We start from the raw sequence: 18520 nt of genomic DNA on the forward strand, positions 1-18520 counted from the left end.
CATTCAGTTTAAACCCCCTGCCAAGGAGAATGTAGCACAGAAAGGAAATTGAGGGGGCTCAGCCTTTATGGCAGAGGTTTGTTTAAAACAAAATCGCAGTGGGAGGGTATCCATTAGGACTGAGGTCTCCTGGCAGGGGACGGAATGCTCTGCAGTTACTTTTTGTTTGAGACTTGCTTAAGAAATTTATTTAACATGTTCTTAAAAGTTTAAATAGTCGTTATTAACACCCCCAGTACAAGCTGACATTTGGCCCTCGAGCAGATGCACAGCATGGGTGACTGGCTAAGTGCGAGCAACCTGCAAAACAGAAAATTATGTTGTTGGGCTAAGGAGAGCAAACATGGCTGGAGTGAATTCAAGTCAGAGCTGGTGTAACCTGCAAGTTTGCTCATAGTTCATCCCTAATGAAAGAATAAATGTAAAAAGCTTTCAGTCAATACCCTCTGATTTCTACCAGCATTTCTAGGCAGTCACACAATAAGATCTAATTTTATAAGGGAAGGAAAAGCAGGATGCCACTTGTGTTTGTACAGCTTGTTTAAAATGTGACACCTATTTACTGGTGCATTGTTTCCTATTACTCCCAAAGGATGGGTTTAATATTTTCTTGGTGAGGAAATTTTCTGCATCGCAAACACAGATCATGGAAAAGTAATATTCCGTTGTGACAGCAAGGAGGTGAAGTCATGAATAATTTAAAGTTTTATGCTTTGGCCTCACCATCCCTTAGAAAGCAAAGTGTCTACTGCTCAGGCAGACAATTTGGAAATATGTTTATTGCTGTGATTCTGACAACCGAAGAAGAGGGAGAGGAAGAGGAGGAAGGGGTTGAGGAAGTCACACCTGACTGCCTGCTGTGTCATCCTCGCTGGAGGGTCATGCTGGTTGCTGGGGCCATTTCTCCAGGGACTGCAGGAGGTCAGGAGGGTTCCTGTGGCAGAAGGCAGCACCTGCTGTCTCTAAGTCCCTGGAGAGTGGTGGAGCTTTGAGATTATTCTCCTATTTGCTTAAGATCCAAAATATACTCGGCAGGAGGGGATAGTCGATAGTCTCTCACTCACAATTTCCAAAATTTTTTTCTAAAGCTGCTTCTCTGAAGCAGTGTGAGACTCACCTGAAACACATTGAGAAGAGACTGTGGTTCTGATCTGTCATTAAACACCAAGAAAAGAGTAACCAAGCCTTAGGTCTGTGCAAAGTTGCAGAACCCAGTTGCTGTCTTTTTCAAGAGGAACTACGTGTCCATGTGTGGATATATTTGCCTTAGTATGGGCCCAAATTACATTCCTGGTGAATGCTGTGAATTCAGAGCATGCACTGATTGCTGCTAAGACTGATTTCAGTTTTGTGACAGGAACCTCTGTCTCCCTGAGCCTACAGCCTAATCAGTACTTCTGCTGCTAATAGTTAAAGTAAGTTAAAAGATAGCTAGCACCCCATCATTTTTGATAGAGAAATTTTTAGCATTCTTTGGTTAATCCTTACTTTACCACCTCACTTATTTAATAAATCTAACAAAGAGCTTGAGTTCTGGGAGAAAGGATTTTTGCTTTGAAAAGTCTTTATAATTTTGGCCAATGAAAAACTTAAGATATGTCCAGAAAATATAAAGAAACTAAATCCCCATATAAAGCACAATGGTGCAAGTGGAACACATGCCCAGAGAAGCTGGGAGAACAGATTCCTGGTATGTCAAATAAAATATCTGAATTATTTGTGTTGATTTTTCTAGTAGTAGTATTTGAAAATACCTACTGACCTCAGGCCAGAATGGAAACTCTTAAACAGGCATATAAATGTCATTTTTTGATGATATAAATGCCGTATTTTGGAAAGCCAAACCAAAGATGCCCAAATAGAGCAATTATTTAGATTGCTGATTATGTATTTGACGTGATTGCGAAAGGTCAGTTGTCTGTGGCTGAAGCAAATAGAGACCTGGGATGATCTCATCAGCTGTAAAGCACAGTGAGGTCAGGTCTAGTTCATCTATGGAAGGAAGATTTCAAAAGAAGAAAACCTCTTGAGCTGGATTAATGTGATGACTCTCTTCCATCTGAGTCATTACTGATCAATTGTTGCAGCATGCTACCGAGGGCACTGCGCTGTGGTGCGTGGGAGCTGCTGCACAAACAAGCCGGAGCGACCAGCATTTTGGGCCACGTGCAGGGCCTGGTGCGCTTGCAGCTGAAGTAATTGCAAGCTCTCAGCCTGCTTTAGAGCAAAAAGGTGCAAGTGGGCATGCTTACTCACATTTCCTACCTTGTGGTGCCTTGTTGTGCACTGTGCGCTGGTTAACTGCCGTGGTCATGCTGTACTTGTTCCCTCAACGTTTACTCTGCAGACATGTTAACCATGCAGTCACTGATTAGACAGGTGAGTTTGTATCTATAGGTAAGAACAATATCCCAGCACGGCAATTTAATTAGAGAGAATATATTGTGGCTGTTCTTTGCATGTGTGTAGAGCAAACTTCGGGTTCCTTCAGGGCAGCTGGGCTCATTGCATCTCACAAGGATGTAGACAGGGCTCTCAGGTGGGTAGCAAATGTTGATGTGACACAGCTGTCCCATGCATTGGCCCATGGGATGTGGTTGGAGTGCAGACTGCCTCCCAGGGAGAATAAATGGCTGCACTGAGCAGCCGCTCTGTGGTGTCCCAGGCTCCCTGTGTCTAGCTGTTCCCCACCTGCATTGTTTTCCATTCCCCAGAGTCAAGTAGCCAAGTAAATATCTGGTTTTATTTGCAGACTTTTTGAGACCCTCCAGTCACTCTTCTGGTCTGTGTTTGGTCTGCTGAATCTCTACGTCACCAACGTGAAAGCCAGACATGAATTCACGGAATTTGTTGGGGCCACTATGTTTGGGACCTACAATGTCATCTCCCTTGTTGTGCTGCTGAACATGCTCATAGCCATGATGAACAACTCCTACCAGCTCATTGCTGTAAGTTACCTCATTCTCTCTCTTTTTGCTTTTGTTGTTCTCCGTGTGCCTCATCTGTTTGGCTTCTAGCAAGTGTGTATCTTCTGGGATGCTTGGAGACGGCTGCCCCCAGTTTTTGACAGCATATAGTTGGGATTTCTGCTTGGTAGCCTGAATCATGCTAGCGGAGGAGGTTTTGCTCTGTTTGTAATGCTTCTTAGCTGGAAAAGGCTTCTCTGCTGTGATCTGCCCTTGTCTTCTCCTGTAGAGTAACCTCACTGATCACCTTATCCTTAGCAGCTGATACACTTTGTAGCAGAGAGGGTATATAAAGGGAAACCCTCCCACTGCTTCCTGATGTTTGGTTTTAACTTGGGGTGGTGGGTGGTGTATTTTTTTTCTTTCTCTCTTCTATTACTGTTTTTCTGTTGTTGTTTGAAAACTTGGTGTCAGGAGCCCAGTCCCGTAATTTCTTATTCCACAGTCTTCCCACTGAAAATTAATCATTTCCATCTATAGCACCAGCCAGTCCCATGGCAGCTGACTCTGTAGACCCATAGTCTCATATTCCTGGGTAACCTCAGTGAGTGCAGCACGGATCTGAGCTGGGGCAGCACAGGGCTGCCACTTGGCTCTAGAGACAGTTTCAAGCTTAACTTTATCTTCCTCTGAGTGTTCAGAACTGGTGTCTCCACTGTAATCTCATTCTGTGTACCTAAAAGCCAATCTGTACACTGAGGATTAAATTTGTCAATAGATTGAAAACTAAAGCAGCATTTTAAGGCTCTTCAGGTAAGCTACACAGAAACGGTATGGAAGGAAGATAAATACTGTGTGCACAGTGCTTAAGGTAAACCAGTGGGCACTTACTTTCCACACCTGACACCTACACATGATAGGTTCAGAGATAGTGAGGTGATGGAGTGTTACCTCATCCGTGAACAGTTACAGGAGTTAGGAAAGTCATTAGTGTCCTCAGCTGGTCACTCAGAAGTACAGGCAGAGTAGAGACATCTCTGCTTTGGGTGACTCTTGCATTTACTTTAGAAGATAGAAGACAAAACAAGAGGGAGAAGAAGAATGAGCACTAGCTCTCCTACTATTTCCATTCACAACTTCCTGGACAAATCTCTGGGGAAATACATGGGTGAGATCCTTTCCTGGCTAAAGCACACAGAGGAGGATAGCATCGGGTTTTCTGCTTGAACAGGTTCCACAACTGCTGTTGATCATCTGCTGATTCAAGTGGCTCCTGAATTTAGTTATCTAGTCAAACTGAGCACAGACCCTGTCAAATCGGTGATGCTTTTGGACACCTGATCTTTATCATGTTAAAAAGTATGAGAAAAACTGGACCATTGACCTTCCAAATGAGCTGAAAAGCAGCTTATCACAAAGGCATCACTGCTTTATCAGTCTGTTTCAATGCTTTAAGTGCTTTCTCTTTGTTCAGTGCTACTCCTCACATTCCAGGGAGACTGGAATGAGGGACAGAAAACAAAGATACTCTCCTTGGCCATTTTCTCCCATTCCCCTTCCTTTATTGTCATCACATAGGCTTGTCACTGACACAAAGCCCAAACCTAAGACTGGCGTAAGAATAGCAGTATTTGCTATTCACTGGGATGCAAACCACTCATCATTCTTTTCCCTGAATAATTTGAGTGATGCAATGACACATTACAAACAATCTCACATGACTTAGAGAGACCCATCATAACAATTAACTGAAGTGAATGGTCCAGAGCTGACTGTTATATTAATGTTTTTGTGTATGGAGCCGTTGGGAACAGTGAATTGCTCCATCAGGAAGTGGGCTTGGGAGAGACCCAAGGGTGAAGGACTGAACTCACCAGATAACCGAGGCATAACATGCAGTTCAGCGTGAGCCCCCTACTCAGAATGACAGTGAAAATGCTACAGGACACTTCTTTGTCACTTAAGCTGTCATATTGCAATTGCTGCTGAGAGCAGTGACATTTCTTGGGAAGGCAAGAGGCAGTCACTTCCAGCCTCTTCCTTGAGCGGTGCATGCAGCTTGGTTTTGGAAGCGAGTATTTCTGCATGCTCACAGCATTCTCCCGGGGACAAGTTTTCTTCATGTGTCTTCTAAGGGCAAACATAAATTAATCTCTTCCCTGAAGAAAACAATTAATTAATAAGTGTTGAGCTTTACATCTGTGGGTCATTTGTTAATCTCCTGTAATCAGGTCTACCCCTTTCTGAATCACAGTAGACTGATTGCTAGACTGGGCATTTCTTCCTCCTGGTATTTATATCACATCGAATACCCATGGAATGACAGCATTCCAGGGAGGGAGGAGGGGAAAGAAGCCCTTGGAGTGGAGGTCTTCCTTCTCAAATACATCAGTAGAAAATCTTGTGCCGTGTGCAGGACTCTGCAGAGAAATAAAATGAGCTAGATAGCAGGGATGAGAGTGCATCTCTGCTAGTTGATTTCCCTGCAGTGGAATGGTTAGGACATCTTAATTAATTCCACTTGTTAATGAGCCAGTGGCACTGCAGCATTGTAAACAGTCTCGCTCCCCTCCTTTCTTCCAGGGACAAATATGTTAATACTTTTGTAGCAGTTACTCTTCAGGTTAGCTTTTCCCCCGTTGTCTCATACATACATGAATTTCTGCTGAGAGGTTAGAGAAAGGAGAGTCTTAGCTGCTCCTTCGTTGCTCTTCGTTGTGCCTCCCCAGTATGGGGGTTAGGGCTGGGAAAGTTAATTAAGCACTGTCTGCACACAGCATGAAACCGCAGGGTGTCTGTGGAAGACAGAGCAAGGCAAGCAAAGAGTAAAACCTCCACAAGGCTTTGAGTGATTTCTGATTCAGAAGGAAGAATTTTTCTGCCATAATGTTGTTGGGGTTTTTACTAAGCTATTTCAGACTTGAATAAATGTATTTTTCTAGGGGTACCCTGAAGCAGTTTCAATATTGGGCTTTTTCATACAGCCCATTTTTCTCTTTTGCCAAACCACTGTCAAGAGCTGGTTGTGGGAGACACTGTTTCACTGACGAAGCAAACAAAATCCAAATGCACACCAAAATTTCCATACACTTTGCGCTGTTTCAATATGTGAAGATCAGAATGTTCTATACAAGCAGCACAGAATGCAACTGGATGTTACGCGCTGCCAGGTCTCTCATTTCAATACCTTCCCAGACGTGACAGAAATACCATCACCTGATGAATAGAAGAGGAATAGGTCAGGATGACAAGAGGAAGGACAATGCAACTTATCTGAGAGTAGCCAGGTGGCTCCATCATTTGTAAAATGACAAAGTAACGGAGTGGGTAATGAGGACACTTTATATGATAGGCTATTTCTCATAGGATTGCCACTGGGCTGCATCTGAAGTTACACAATCCTTCTGCCAGTTTGTAATTTTTTCAAAACAATGTAATAGTGGATGTTACAGGGGGTCCTGGGGTGCAGGTGCGTTTTGGCCTTTCTGGTGCCCTAGGTGCAGGTTTATTTTGCAGGGAATTAGCCATCTATGCATATTTTCTGAAAGCATGTTCCTTATGGACACATCCATGATATTCTGGGAAGCCATGCAGGAATTAGTCACTGGAACTGTACCAACAGTTCTGACTCCGCAGCCGAAGGAACAATGGGAATCAAGATCGATGGAAGAACGGCAACTAAGACCCTTCTTCAGGAGCAAAACCATAGGGCTGTGAACTCGTAATCGGAGTTCCAGGTGAGTTAGAGCAATAAGTGGTGCACAACAGCACTGCAGCACTAGGCATCCCACTGACAGGTTAAGGAGAGAGCTTTCAGATGTTTTAGGAAAGTACAATGATGCTTAATATACCTTAGGGACAGCGTCACACCAAAGTAGGTCTGAGAAAAATTACCTCTTAACTGCTGTGCATGAAAGGGATGGTGTTACAGCTTCAAGTGTGTAATATGTGGTGTAGGTATGATGCTGGAATAATGACTTCATCCTAGCAGTATGTATTAAGTTATGAAGTTGTTTTGTATATTGTATTTTGTATCCTGCTGTTGGTTTGTGTGTGTCTGTTATTTCAAGCTGATTCATCTGGACAGCTGTTACTGCAGAGGACAGCTGCATGCTTAATTTTGTTAAGCCTATCTCTGGAGCAGAGCATATGACCGAATCGAAACGTAGTTGTCAGTGTTCAGATTGGGAAATATGGGCACTGGACACCAAACTAGGGGTGCAGTTTGAAATGATGGAATGAAATAGCGTGGATTAGCATGTGTTCTGGAGGACAGGAGTGAAAATGATAAATATTTTGCATAGCAAAACAAAAGCTGTACAGTAAATAGAAACGGTGAGTGCAGCTAAGAAGAAGTGATCACTTTCAGGAAATCTTGATTCAAAGTGTAGGGATGTTGCACATGGAACTTTCTCGATTTTTTGCAGAGTAAAGAGCTTAAAAATTAAAGCACAGGGGAATACAAAGATTTTTCAGCTCCCTATTACATTGTTTCCAAGATAACTTTGGATTTCCCCAAGAAGCCATATCAAAATTTTCTTGGTCTACAAAACACAAGAATTCTTCTAGTTTTCTGCGCCAATTGAACTCCTGCAGCACCGTGACAGTAATTGTTACCCAGTTTAATTCACAAGAGCAGTAGAAATTCTCTTCCCCACTCTGATCTATGATCCTCAGGACTGTCAAAAAAATGTTGTGCCTCCTCTGCTTTCATGACCTGCATAGTTTTGGTGGTTTTGCTAAGGAAGAATTTTATGAATCAATAAACTTAGTTCAAGATACAGAGCTGGACAGTCCCCACCTGTGGCAGGTTTTGGGGTAGGAGATCATCCCCCATATAACCCAGATAGAGTTAAGGCCAGCTCCAAAGCCTGGACTGAAATCGAAGCTGTTGTAAAGCATCAGGAAACATTCATGTCACAAACCCCATTTCAGAACCATTAATTCGAATTTCTTAGGAGTAATTAAGATATGTTTATTTTTTAACTCCGTCATACTGCAGGAAATGAAATTATGCTCTTGCTGTACTCTTGTTGCCAATATGAGCTGGAATTAATGTCTCTTGAAGCTTTTTATGGTGTAACAAAACAACTAGGCTCTAGAAAGGGGCTTAAATGGCTCTTTTTTTTTTTGTTTGCTGGCTGTTTGGCCCCTGGTTTTATGGCCCTCAGGGGCTCCAGCTGACCAACACACACATCCTGCTGGTCACTGTCCATGTGCAGACCCTGTGTTCTAGGTGCAAGTAATACCCTCAAGTCTTTTTTTTGTTGTTCTACAGTGCAACTGTAATTCCCCAGATTTCAATTACTGCACTCCCAAAACGCATCTGTGTCATCAGTAACAATTAATTGAAATCGCAAATTCTCCTGAACTTACTTGGTGCCTTTTGTGACATTTGGGCAGGCAGATTGCTGTTCCATTTCCCCACGGAGTGCAATACGTGTGAAGAAATGCTGGACCCCTGCTCTCTAGTTCCCTCCTGAGTAGTGTAGCACATCTCTGGAGGAGTGGGATTGATTCCCAAGGCTGGGCGCTCTCCCTGGAGCTTGTGGCTGGATGTGGGGCCTCCCAGCAGATTTTTATTTGAAAGTGAAGGGAAATAACGTTGCAGCAGTAGCGTGCTGTGATGCTAGCATACAGCGAGAGGCCTGCGAAATTAGCCCTGGAGCCTCACTCTAGACTGGCAGGCAGCTTAATTGCTTTTTGTTAGCAAGCTGAAGTATTCATTTGAAGGTGTAGAACTGTTTGTCTTTTTGCTGGCTTTGGCCTAATTACATGTAACCCATGGACTTGAATCAAGTTGTTAATATTCATCTGGTGTTCGCAGAGCCTCTAAATGGAAGCACTGGATGTGCTCTGACTTCACATGCTGCATCTTTCTTCTGTTGTTAGACAAAGCTAATTCTCCATCCTAGGGCCCAATCCTGCAAATCCCCTTCATATGAGCATTATCAGCAGGATCAGAAGGTTAATCCCTTCTGTTGTTTTTGATCTTTGAAAACCCAGATATTTATCTGACCCTGTGTACCACCATGGCAAAAGCACTCCGGGGCTTATTTAGAGGAGCAGAAACATTACATTTAAGTAAAAAAGAAGATGAGCTTGCAATCTGTAGATGACCCCTGGCTGATTTGAGATGTTACAGGGAATTTGCTGGCACTGATACGGGTGGGTTGTGTTTTCTTAGGTGTAGTTAACACACCAGTGCCCCGCATGACAGGTCAATAATTCTCTGCCCGTTGTTACGTGCGAAGCAGCACAGCAAGTTTTCCTCTTGCTACATGATAGAAGTTGAAGTATCCAGATGGAACCACATAGGTTGCAGCCCCCTGCATTATCCCATCTTTTATTTAGGCCTGACAAACTCAATCAGCATTATCTTGTGCTTTTGGATCAAGGGGACTTTTGTTAAAAAGACAGAAGAGGAAAAGTGAAAGATAAAGGGAAAACGTCACTGGGGAAAAAGCAGTGGAAAACTGAAGGGGATGTATCTGGGAAGAGCTTTCACCTGGTTCTGAGCAATGGGAACAGCTATATTAAGCATCCTCTGAAATGTGACTTTTTAGATGCCAGTTCTTCACAGACTTCCTTTTCAACACGCTGCAATCTAGCAAATAAGTGGATGCTGATTATATAGGTGAAATAGGATACGTACATCTCCATCCAATTAAACAGGAAGATCTCTAATAAGCTGGATGCTGTGGCTCCTTGTCTGCATTTCTGTGCTCTGGTCCAGTCCCCCGCAGCTCCCCAGCTGCAGACCCTGCTTTCAGAATCTGGGGAGGAAAGAGGGGCTTCACCTCCTGAACCAGTGCTTTCTGCACGCTCGGGATTCACTTAGAGGCTGGAGTGATCTCATCCATTTATAACGGTTCCCTTTCTTTTGGCTCAAGGATATATTTAAACGATTGGGATGTTTAGCTAGGATTTTTCATTTTTGAGCAATTTTTGGCAGCTAAGCTCATGCACTGCACTTAAGTGACTGCGCAACTTCCAGGGGTGTCGGGCACCTGCTTCTCCCACTGGTGCCGTGACCTTTACAGGCTCAATAAAAGACATAGTCCATCTCCGCTCCTTTGCTGAGAAAAGGCAGTTTATGACTGGTCATAAAAGAGCAAAATACTAAAGCATTTGGTACCTGAATATACATACATGGTTTCATTACTTAACTATGGAAGTTTGGGAATAATAATTTTATTCTTTTGTTTACTTCAGGAAGGGATATAAAGGCTGTGTATGTATGAGCATTAAAAGGTTGTAAAGCATAAGGAGGTACAGTGAGGCTTAGAGCTCTGATTCAGGGAAAATCCAGCAACACATGAAGCCAGCTCCCAGCATCAGACCAGTCATGAATCCACTGTGTTACTATCTTTCTGGTCAGCTCCATGTGAGCAGATAACTCTGGTAAACATTTTTGTAGCAGAAGAGTCAGTGGCAAAGACCATCAAATGTGCCTTGTGACATTCCTAATCAGGGCTCAGATCTAAAAGTTACAAATGGCCCTAAATAACACGCTAACTAAACTGTTAGAACTTTAAATACCTTTGTTGCAGCTGACATCAGATTTCCTAGCTGAAATCACATCCTTATAATGTACAGACTGGACCCTGGGATCTGAAATTCACATGTGGATCCAAACTGGGATTATTTTCTTCTTGGGGCTAATTTCTCTTGGGGGGGGGGGGGGGGGGGAACGAAAACAAAACCAAGAAATAAAGAAAGAGGGGCATAGAGAAGTACTGGATTCTCCCTCATGTCTGATTCCCACCAGTCCAGCAATAAATTTCAAGACATTTCTTCTTCCTTGGAAGAGTCAAATCCCAGGCTGACTGGCTATGCAGAAAAAGATCAAAGATAATATTCTGGAAATCATGCAAGTAGAAATGAGGCAAAGTTCTTTTTTTTTTTTTTTTTGCCGTGGTACCAATAGAGTCATCAACATACAAGCACTTTGAGCTAGACATACCTTCTCAGCCCACCATTCTGCTACAGGCACGTGTGAATTACTTGATTTTGACCTGGCTGGAGGTAGTTAACATTATCAGCATAGATGCACCTTATCTCTCTGACTTTCAGCATGAAAAGAGGCTCTTATCAGGCAGTGATAAAGGGGAGAGAATGGATGGCAGGAAGAACAAAGCCTTAGTGATATCTTTCTTATTGTTTCTTCCTGCTGAGACTTTTTTAGAGAACTATTTGTCTGCCTGACCTTCCTACTGCTCTGATTTATTTGACTATTAAAATAAAAACTGAACTTTGCTGGGAATATGACTGTAGTAAAAAAAAAAGGTGTCAGTTCAAATAATTTAACTGCACTAAAACCAGCACAATCCACAGTTTGCTGTGTTTTCTCAAATATAATATTCCCTGGCCTTCTCATTAGCTATCGTTGTTTCCATCCAGTATGCTGGTGGGAGATGGAAGGTAATCGATACATACATACAACCTAAATATGTTGTGGAACGTAGTGCATTGCAAGCTGTAATAAAAATTTTAATTATGAATATATTCTGCACATGCGAGATATAAATAGCAGCGATGGCAGAGATGCTAAAGCATGCATTTTCCAAGTACAAACTGATTCCCCAGCGCTGGGAAAATCAGCCAGCTCACGGTGTGCAGGTCCACTCTGGGGAAGCAATGGCCAGTGGAACAGCTCATGCAATGGGCCTGTGGCGGTGTCACTCGGGCGGGAGAGCTCTGCTCTTCACCTGACCTTCTGTATTCACAAGCCAGTGGTTTTCTTTGCCATTACAACCAGTGACCTACCCCATTTCCATAATTCCCAAGCCTCTTTGCCTATGCTTACAGGAGGGAGTCCTTTATTCATCTTATAAATGCAGTCGCTGTGCTGTGTGTTGTTGACACTGAACTGGCCATTCCCTTGATGTGTTTGAAGTGATGGACCTCGGACACGGCAAAATTAAGGAAGCTTTTCCTGACTTCCTCTGTTACAGTGAGTCCTTTTATGGGCTCTACCGTGACTGAGATCTTCATCCAGCTTTCAAGTTTTTAAGGCTCACAATCCCATTGATGGCTTATCTGAAATGTCTGCTATGTAAAAATTCAGATTTTGAGTTTTTTCTCCCTTGTGCTGTTCAATTTCCTCACTTCAGGGCCTTGCTGCCTTCTGCCTTTTACCAGATAAGGATAGCTCTTTTCCAAAATCAAGTCTTTACCTGTATCCTGGCCCAAGAATTTAATTTTCTTGTATCCCAGTGCTGGTATTAATTTATGGGTATTTCTTCAGGACCTGCCTACGCTTCACGAATGCCCTTCTCCTTTTGGGTGCCGGAGCCAGAACGCCCTGCGCCCCCGGCTGAGCTGCTGCCCGGGGAGCCGCGCTCCCTTCCCGTGCCGCGTGCCCTGCCCTTGCCCGTTCTCCTGCAACGTGCTTGTCGGGGTTTGCTTTGCGGCTCTCCAGGCATGTTTTCCCTCACTCTGGGTGCTCCTGCACTTCGTATATGGTGGTTTGCATCTGCCGTGGGCTTGGTGTCCCCAGAGCGTTGCCACATGCTCCTCTTCAAAGCTGTGTGTTGGCGTGGGGCCACCCCAGCTTCCCTGGTGTGAACGTCTGGTCAGGACTCGGTCTGCTCTGCCCACTGCAGCGTGGGGTTCTGCTCCAGCCAGTACTTTCATCTCTTCTCTGGCTGTCTCATTCCCTAACTGTTCTAATTGCTTTTTCTAATGCTAGATTGTCCTCCTTTAGTAATTTTTCTTGTATTATTTTTGAAATTGATCCTATTAAGTTCTTATCCTTCAGTATGTCATCCCCAGCTTTGAAAGCAAAGTCATTTGTTGTCAGCTGCAGCTGAATTACCTATGCATTAATTGCCTTTGTAGGTCCCTGATTTTTCTCATAGACTTTTTTTTTTCTTTCTATGACATATTTTTCTTTGAAAAATATTAATCATCATTTACCTCAAATAGCCTGCTTGGATTTTTGCTGCTTGCTTCTCTGAGCTTGTCATTAAACCCCCAAGCTCTGCTGCTGTTATTACCAGTTTGCCCAACACCTATTACAAAATCAACAGCTTTGAAAGTGCGCAAGAGTTGTCTGTGTCAGGTTCTGTAAAGATTAACTTTCTCCCAGCCCTCCTTCTACAATGCTTTCTGTTCAGGACACACGAGGGTATATGTTTTGTTATGCTAGCCTGCTTGAAAGCCATCACTGATATATTTTCTGTGCTGTTTCCTGTTCTGGGTTTAGCAAAGAGCAAGAAAGAGGCACGTGAGAGAGAAATATACTAAATAGAGTTTAATGATTTCTCCTACAGTTTGCAGCGCAGCTAATTACACAGCAAAAAAGCACTTTTGAAGTTCCTGTGCCTCTAAGGCAACAAGCCTCCCTTACTCAATATGCTGCAAACAAGGGATGTCAGCAAGCCCCTTTTAAAGGTGAATACTGCATCTCCTGCTTCCGTCCTAGAGGAAGGTACTACAGCTTGGGCACTTCCTAATCTTGGGGGGCTGCTGCTGGCACCTCCTGGGACAGAAGCAGAAAGCAGTCCCACTGCTGATGCAGAAATCACGCTGGCTTCTGCCAGCCGCCTTGGCACAACTGGAAAGCTTCTGGTGACTCCTTCGGAGGCACTCAGATACAGCCAGCCAGCCTGGTCCTGAGGGCATTGTCACAGCCATCTGTATCTGCGGCTGACAGGCAGCAGCCTGATTTCCAGCTTAGCCCACTGACTGTTGTATAATAAAGCACAAGAAAGGCACACGCAGCCCTTCCTGTGCCGGCTGGAAAGATGCGAGGTGTTGTGACACACCATCCTTCCCAAGGGGGCGCGGGGATTTGCATCCCAGGAACGGACTGAGGGGAAGGGGCAGAAGCCCTTGTGCGCCTACCTCTGTGTAGCGGAGAGGAGCTTAAGTAACTGATTATCTTGTGATTATTTACCAGTGGAAAGGTGGAGATGCCAGAGTGCCTGGCTGCCCAGTTACGTCATCTCAGCGTTAGGTTTCAGCTGCGTGTTAGTGCCGTGGCTGTACACCTGCCTAATCCAGAGCCAACCGAAGAGTGCAGGGAGCTGCCATGCTCCATTCCAGCTGAGCTAAAGGAAACTCAGGACTATCCCAGTGCTTTCAGGGATGCTAATTCAGGAGTCCACGAGATGGTGGCCAATTTGCCACAGGCTTCCCACAGGGCAGCCCTGTACTTCACCTCCTGGGTGCCAAGTTAAAAGGAACAGTGTTTTCCTCCCTCAGCTTTTCAGCCGCAAGGGAGCTGAAATACTAAACCCATGAAGAGGCTGAGGAGTCCAGCGGCTGCGGCAGTGGTGGCCGCCTCACGCAGAGAACTGGAACAGTCCTCCCTTGCTGGGTCTGTGCTGGCTGGGTCAGCACCAGCTGAGAAGCTGGCGGTTACTTGGCAAAGTAGGATCTAAACCATATGGCTCAGCAAGGAGATGGTGATGGAAATCTTTATAGAAAACATTTCACAAAATATAAACAACAGATTTTCTACACAGAGATGAAGATGGAGATTAATGCTTGAATTATCCTGGATAATTAGTGTAGCAGGTAATTATTTAAAATCTGGCACATCTGTGAATACATCACTTTGACTGAATTAGAAAATCCTCACACTGCTACAGTAAGATGGCTTCAGCAATCCCATGGGGAAATCTTTATGGGAGATTAATTCTCACTTCAAATGGCAGAGATTTGCAAGAGGATTATGTGGCCGGTGTGACACATTCGCATTGTGATAGTGATACAGGTTTTTTTCTCACAGAGAAGCCGAGCGCTTGTTTCTTTGAGTTCATGTGTTCTTTGAGCTTGAGGACTCAGCCCTCTTAAGAAGTAGTGTTTTATAGCTGAAATGAGGAGCAGTGCTTGAAAGAAAATGGTGACAGGAACAAGGGCAAGAGCAAAAGAAGCTCAGAGAGAGGACAGTGAAATCCAAGCTTGGATTTAAATTCCTAAAGCAACGATGTCACACTTGCCAAGCTAGTGGGTATGTTTCTTTAGCTTATTATAAATGTTACCAAAAACACGTCATTTAAGAACATTGCATGAGACAGCACAGGTCTGTGAGCATCCTGTCCTCGCTGCGCAGTGCGTCTGCCCAAAGCCCCTCGCCACGGCGGAGCGCCGCACGGCGCATCTTGCACCGCTGAGCTCCCCTTGGTGCATGCGTGCCCTCTGCCAGCGCTCCCCGTGCAGGGGCAGAGCACCTGCGCTTCCTTCTGGCCTCTCCCTTCCGAAACCCACCTCCCCTGAAGCCTGCCGGGGTTACGTCCTTGCTGGCTGTCCCTGGGAGCGGGCTCCCACACACCGTCTGCATGCGGACTCTGGCTGTACTGCTGCTCAGGAGCTTGCTCTGAGGGTTCACCTAGGTGCAGTCTCTGCAACAGCTTTGGTGCAAAGCAGGCTCAGACTCGGGCAGTTCTCAAAAATGTGGATCTTGCCCGGTTGCCTGCAGTTACTGGGGAGAGACACGGAAAGCCTGGAGCACGTCTGGTGGTCCACTGGGCTGCGCTCACAGCCCACGCGCTGACTGATGCGCTGGCTGTAGCTCCGGAGGGCCTCAGGTTTGAGTTGGGTATCGAACGATGGCCGAAGCATGGTCCTCTTGGTACTCGACAGAGGGTGGAGAGCTACGGAAGCTGTTGTTTTGTGTGGAGATTTCACTGCTTACAGCACTAAAGAGAGCTCTAACCAAGAAAATGGTGGTTTCCTGGCATGCAGAGACATCCTCAGTAAAATTGAAATGTCTCTCTGCTATATATTTCCAACACAAAACTGCTGCCGGGAGCTCTCATCTGATTTACTCAGGTTCTCAAAACATCAAGGTGAGTAACTGAGACAGCCTGAGTTTGTAAACCCTGGGGGATTCACAGCAGCAGCAAAGGGGGAGAAGGAGCAAGAGGGGATACTTTGAGCTTTGTACAGAGGGTCTATCTTTTAAGAGAGGTTATATTGCACTTGTTGACTGAGACTGCACAGGAAGAAATACAGGTGGGGGCTGAGGCCAGCATCCACCAGCCTCAGCCACAGGCACATTCAGATCAACAGGGATTTGTTCAGACCAGCTGCAACACTTCTCAATGGGAAGCTCCCACTAAGTTTCACAGCGCTGCCCAGCATCTGCATTCAAGTCCTGGCCAAGCCCACGTGGTCCCCTCAAGCTACATTAAATGAAAGAACAGAAAGAAAACACTCTGTGAAGAAGAACTCTTTTAGCCCTTTTCTTCCTTCCTTTCCCAGAAACTAATTTGCAATCCCCAAACTACAGTTTTGCCTTATCCTCTACAAACAGCATCCACCATCACTGCTCAACGGCCTCTGCCCAGGACATGCCCTTTCTATAACGTGCTGAAGGGAATGGCTGCCGAGTCGCCGCACCTGATCCCACCCCACCACCAGCCCTGGACCTTTCTAGAAGGGAAGGGTGGATTTATAACCTTCTCCTTTCTGACTTCTCAATAGGACATTTACACCTACTTCTGTATTAACAAAGAACATAAAATACGTATATGTCTATCCAAAGGGACAGTCTTTGCACTCTCCTTCAGCTACTTACCTACCTACCTACCTACTTGCCCTAAACTCTCCAGCTGCCCCAGATAGTGCTATCAGTGTTGCCAGGTGTCCGTAGTTCCTGCATACCCTGAGAAAGGCTTACTCACAGCAGGGCTGAGTAGCTCGGTGCTGGTGTCAGGCAGCTATTCCCCTGCAGAATGCTTTAGGTGCTTGAACCAGCACTGCCCCTCCTGTCCGCAGCCTTTCAAGACGCCGCCACCGCTGGGTTTTCCCTGGTAGAGGGTGCATCCAGGTGGAGCGCAGAAAGCTGCCGCTCGGGCCCCTTCTCTGCAAGCCAGGTTTGGTCTCCTGCCTCCCCTGCAGGCAGGGTGCCCTCCCCAGAGACACTGTGGCTGTTAGAAATTCAACCCCTTGGCTCGCCTGGCGTGTGGTGCTGGGCATCCTTCTGCTGACGACTGTTCCAGCTGAAGTTGCCCGGACCAGGAAACGTGCAGGTAGAATGATGGGCATGAGCGAGCCATTGGGACTGAGCAGGGAGCAGCCAGCCCTGCTTCTGGAAGAGGCTGGGACAGCTCTGCCTTTAACTCTGGGCAGTCATTAGGCAGGAGTTGTCCTGTGGGCTGGTTGTGGAGCTCGGAGCACTAACCCCGGGTCTGGGAAGGAGGAACAGCTTGCCCTGCTCCCCTCGAGCTCTGCTGAGCGTGCTGCAGCCTGCAGGTAGACAAATGAAGAAAAACTGAGCAGGACTTCTTTTTTTTTTCCTCTTTTTTTTTTTTTTTTTCTCTTTTGGTGGCAATTATTCCTACTGCTGCAAACTACGTTTTTACTACCTAGAACTTCATTTCCACCAGCATCGGATTCTAATACTTCACAGTGGTGCTGCAATTTTCAGGCTTACAGGGTCTGATAATGTATGAGGCAAAAAGAAGGCATGGCAGGCTGCTTCTCTGGTCTACCCATGGCGTGAAACCAGCCCTTTCGGTAAGATGGCAGGGGATAATAGTATTCTGGGCTGATTCAGACCATCTGCAGAGACTAATGTGCTCCTGGGCCGCTGAGGGAGTCATTTTAAATTGAGAGCTGTGCATAATTTGACTACGCTACTGAAATGGAGTTCAGCTGCCCCTCACGGTCAAAATGCAAGCATATTTTACCCATGTCAGAGTACTGGAGCGTAGCCAGAAGCCAGTGTAGTAATTTTTTGGGCATGATGTTCAGCCATATTTTATTAAATTCCCTGTCCTACACTTTACTGCTTGTTTCTGAGAGCTGCTGCCCTGCAGCCCAGCATCCCTCACTCAAGAGGGCTGCTAGTTCCAACCTGGCTGAGATCTCCTCAGAAACTTAAAGGCCCGCGTTGTCCTTTTCTCCTGCCTGGTGCTGTTACTTAGCCTAGATCGTCACGGCTGTGGCTTAATCTCATGTCAGATACTGTTAACGTAAATGCTGAACAGCCAAAATGTCACGCACCATACTCTGCAGTGATAACAATACACAGATTTACCACTTAAATTCAGTGTACTGTTGTAAGCTGTGTTCAGCACTGCTTGGCTTGAAGGCTTCAAACTATTTCTTCTCTGTCTAATGTCAGAATTTCTGCAGAACATACAAAACAGCAGCATCTTTTAACTTTAAAACTAGTGCAAACCAGCATGACATCCATTTTGAAAGCTGCAGTCTGTCGCTGAACGGAGCCTGTAGGTAGATCTCTCTGCCCTGACGCTGAAGGGAATATGCAGTCTGTTACCGGGCAGATCAGCCTGTTGGCTCCACAGATTACATTGCAAATAACTTGATTTGGAGATCACCGTTTTGCAGTCTGTAAGATCAGTGTCTTGCATAGACTCAGTATTCATGTCCTGATGACTGGAGGGACTGTATGCTTATCTGTGCAGCTGTAAAATGATGCTACTAATTTTCTACCTTTACTTTGTTGGGATGAAAAACACTAGAGCACAGCAAGCTAGCATGGTGATAATATAAATGAAACAAAACCAAAACCACCACAAAACCTGTGCAGTAAGATGTCTTCTGTTTTGTGTAAGGATAATGCAGAGGCAAGATTTAAAATGTGTCACTTTCATCAAGAGCTGACTTAATGGATGCTATAAAAACCAAACAAA

The 18520-nt window shown here is 45.1% G+C and overlaps 1 protein-coding gene across 1 annotated transcript in view; it reads left to right on the top strand.

The window, feature by feature from the left end:
- TRPC5 (transient receptor potential cation channel subfamily C member 5) overlaps window positions 1–18520 on the top strand; it is a 66731-nt gene that overhangs the window by 43322 nt on the left and 4889 nt on the right. Inside the window, exon 6 of the mRNA XM_040614610.1 lies at window positions 2753–2948. Within this exon, the coding sequence (XP_040470544.1) occupies window positions 2753–2948 (196 nt within the window). The remainder of the gene's footprint in view (window positions 1–2752; window positions 2949–18520) is intronic.

The sequence above is a fragment of the Falco naumanni genome, chromosome 14 (assembly GCF_017639655.2).
Source record: "Falco naumanni isolate bFalNau1 chromosome 14, bFalNau1.pat, whole genome shotgun sequence".
Lineage (NCBI taxonomy): Eukaryota > Metazoa > Chordata > Aves > Falconiformes > Falconidae > Falco > Falco naumanni.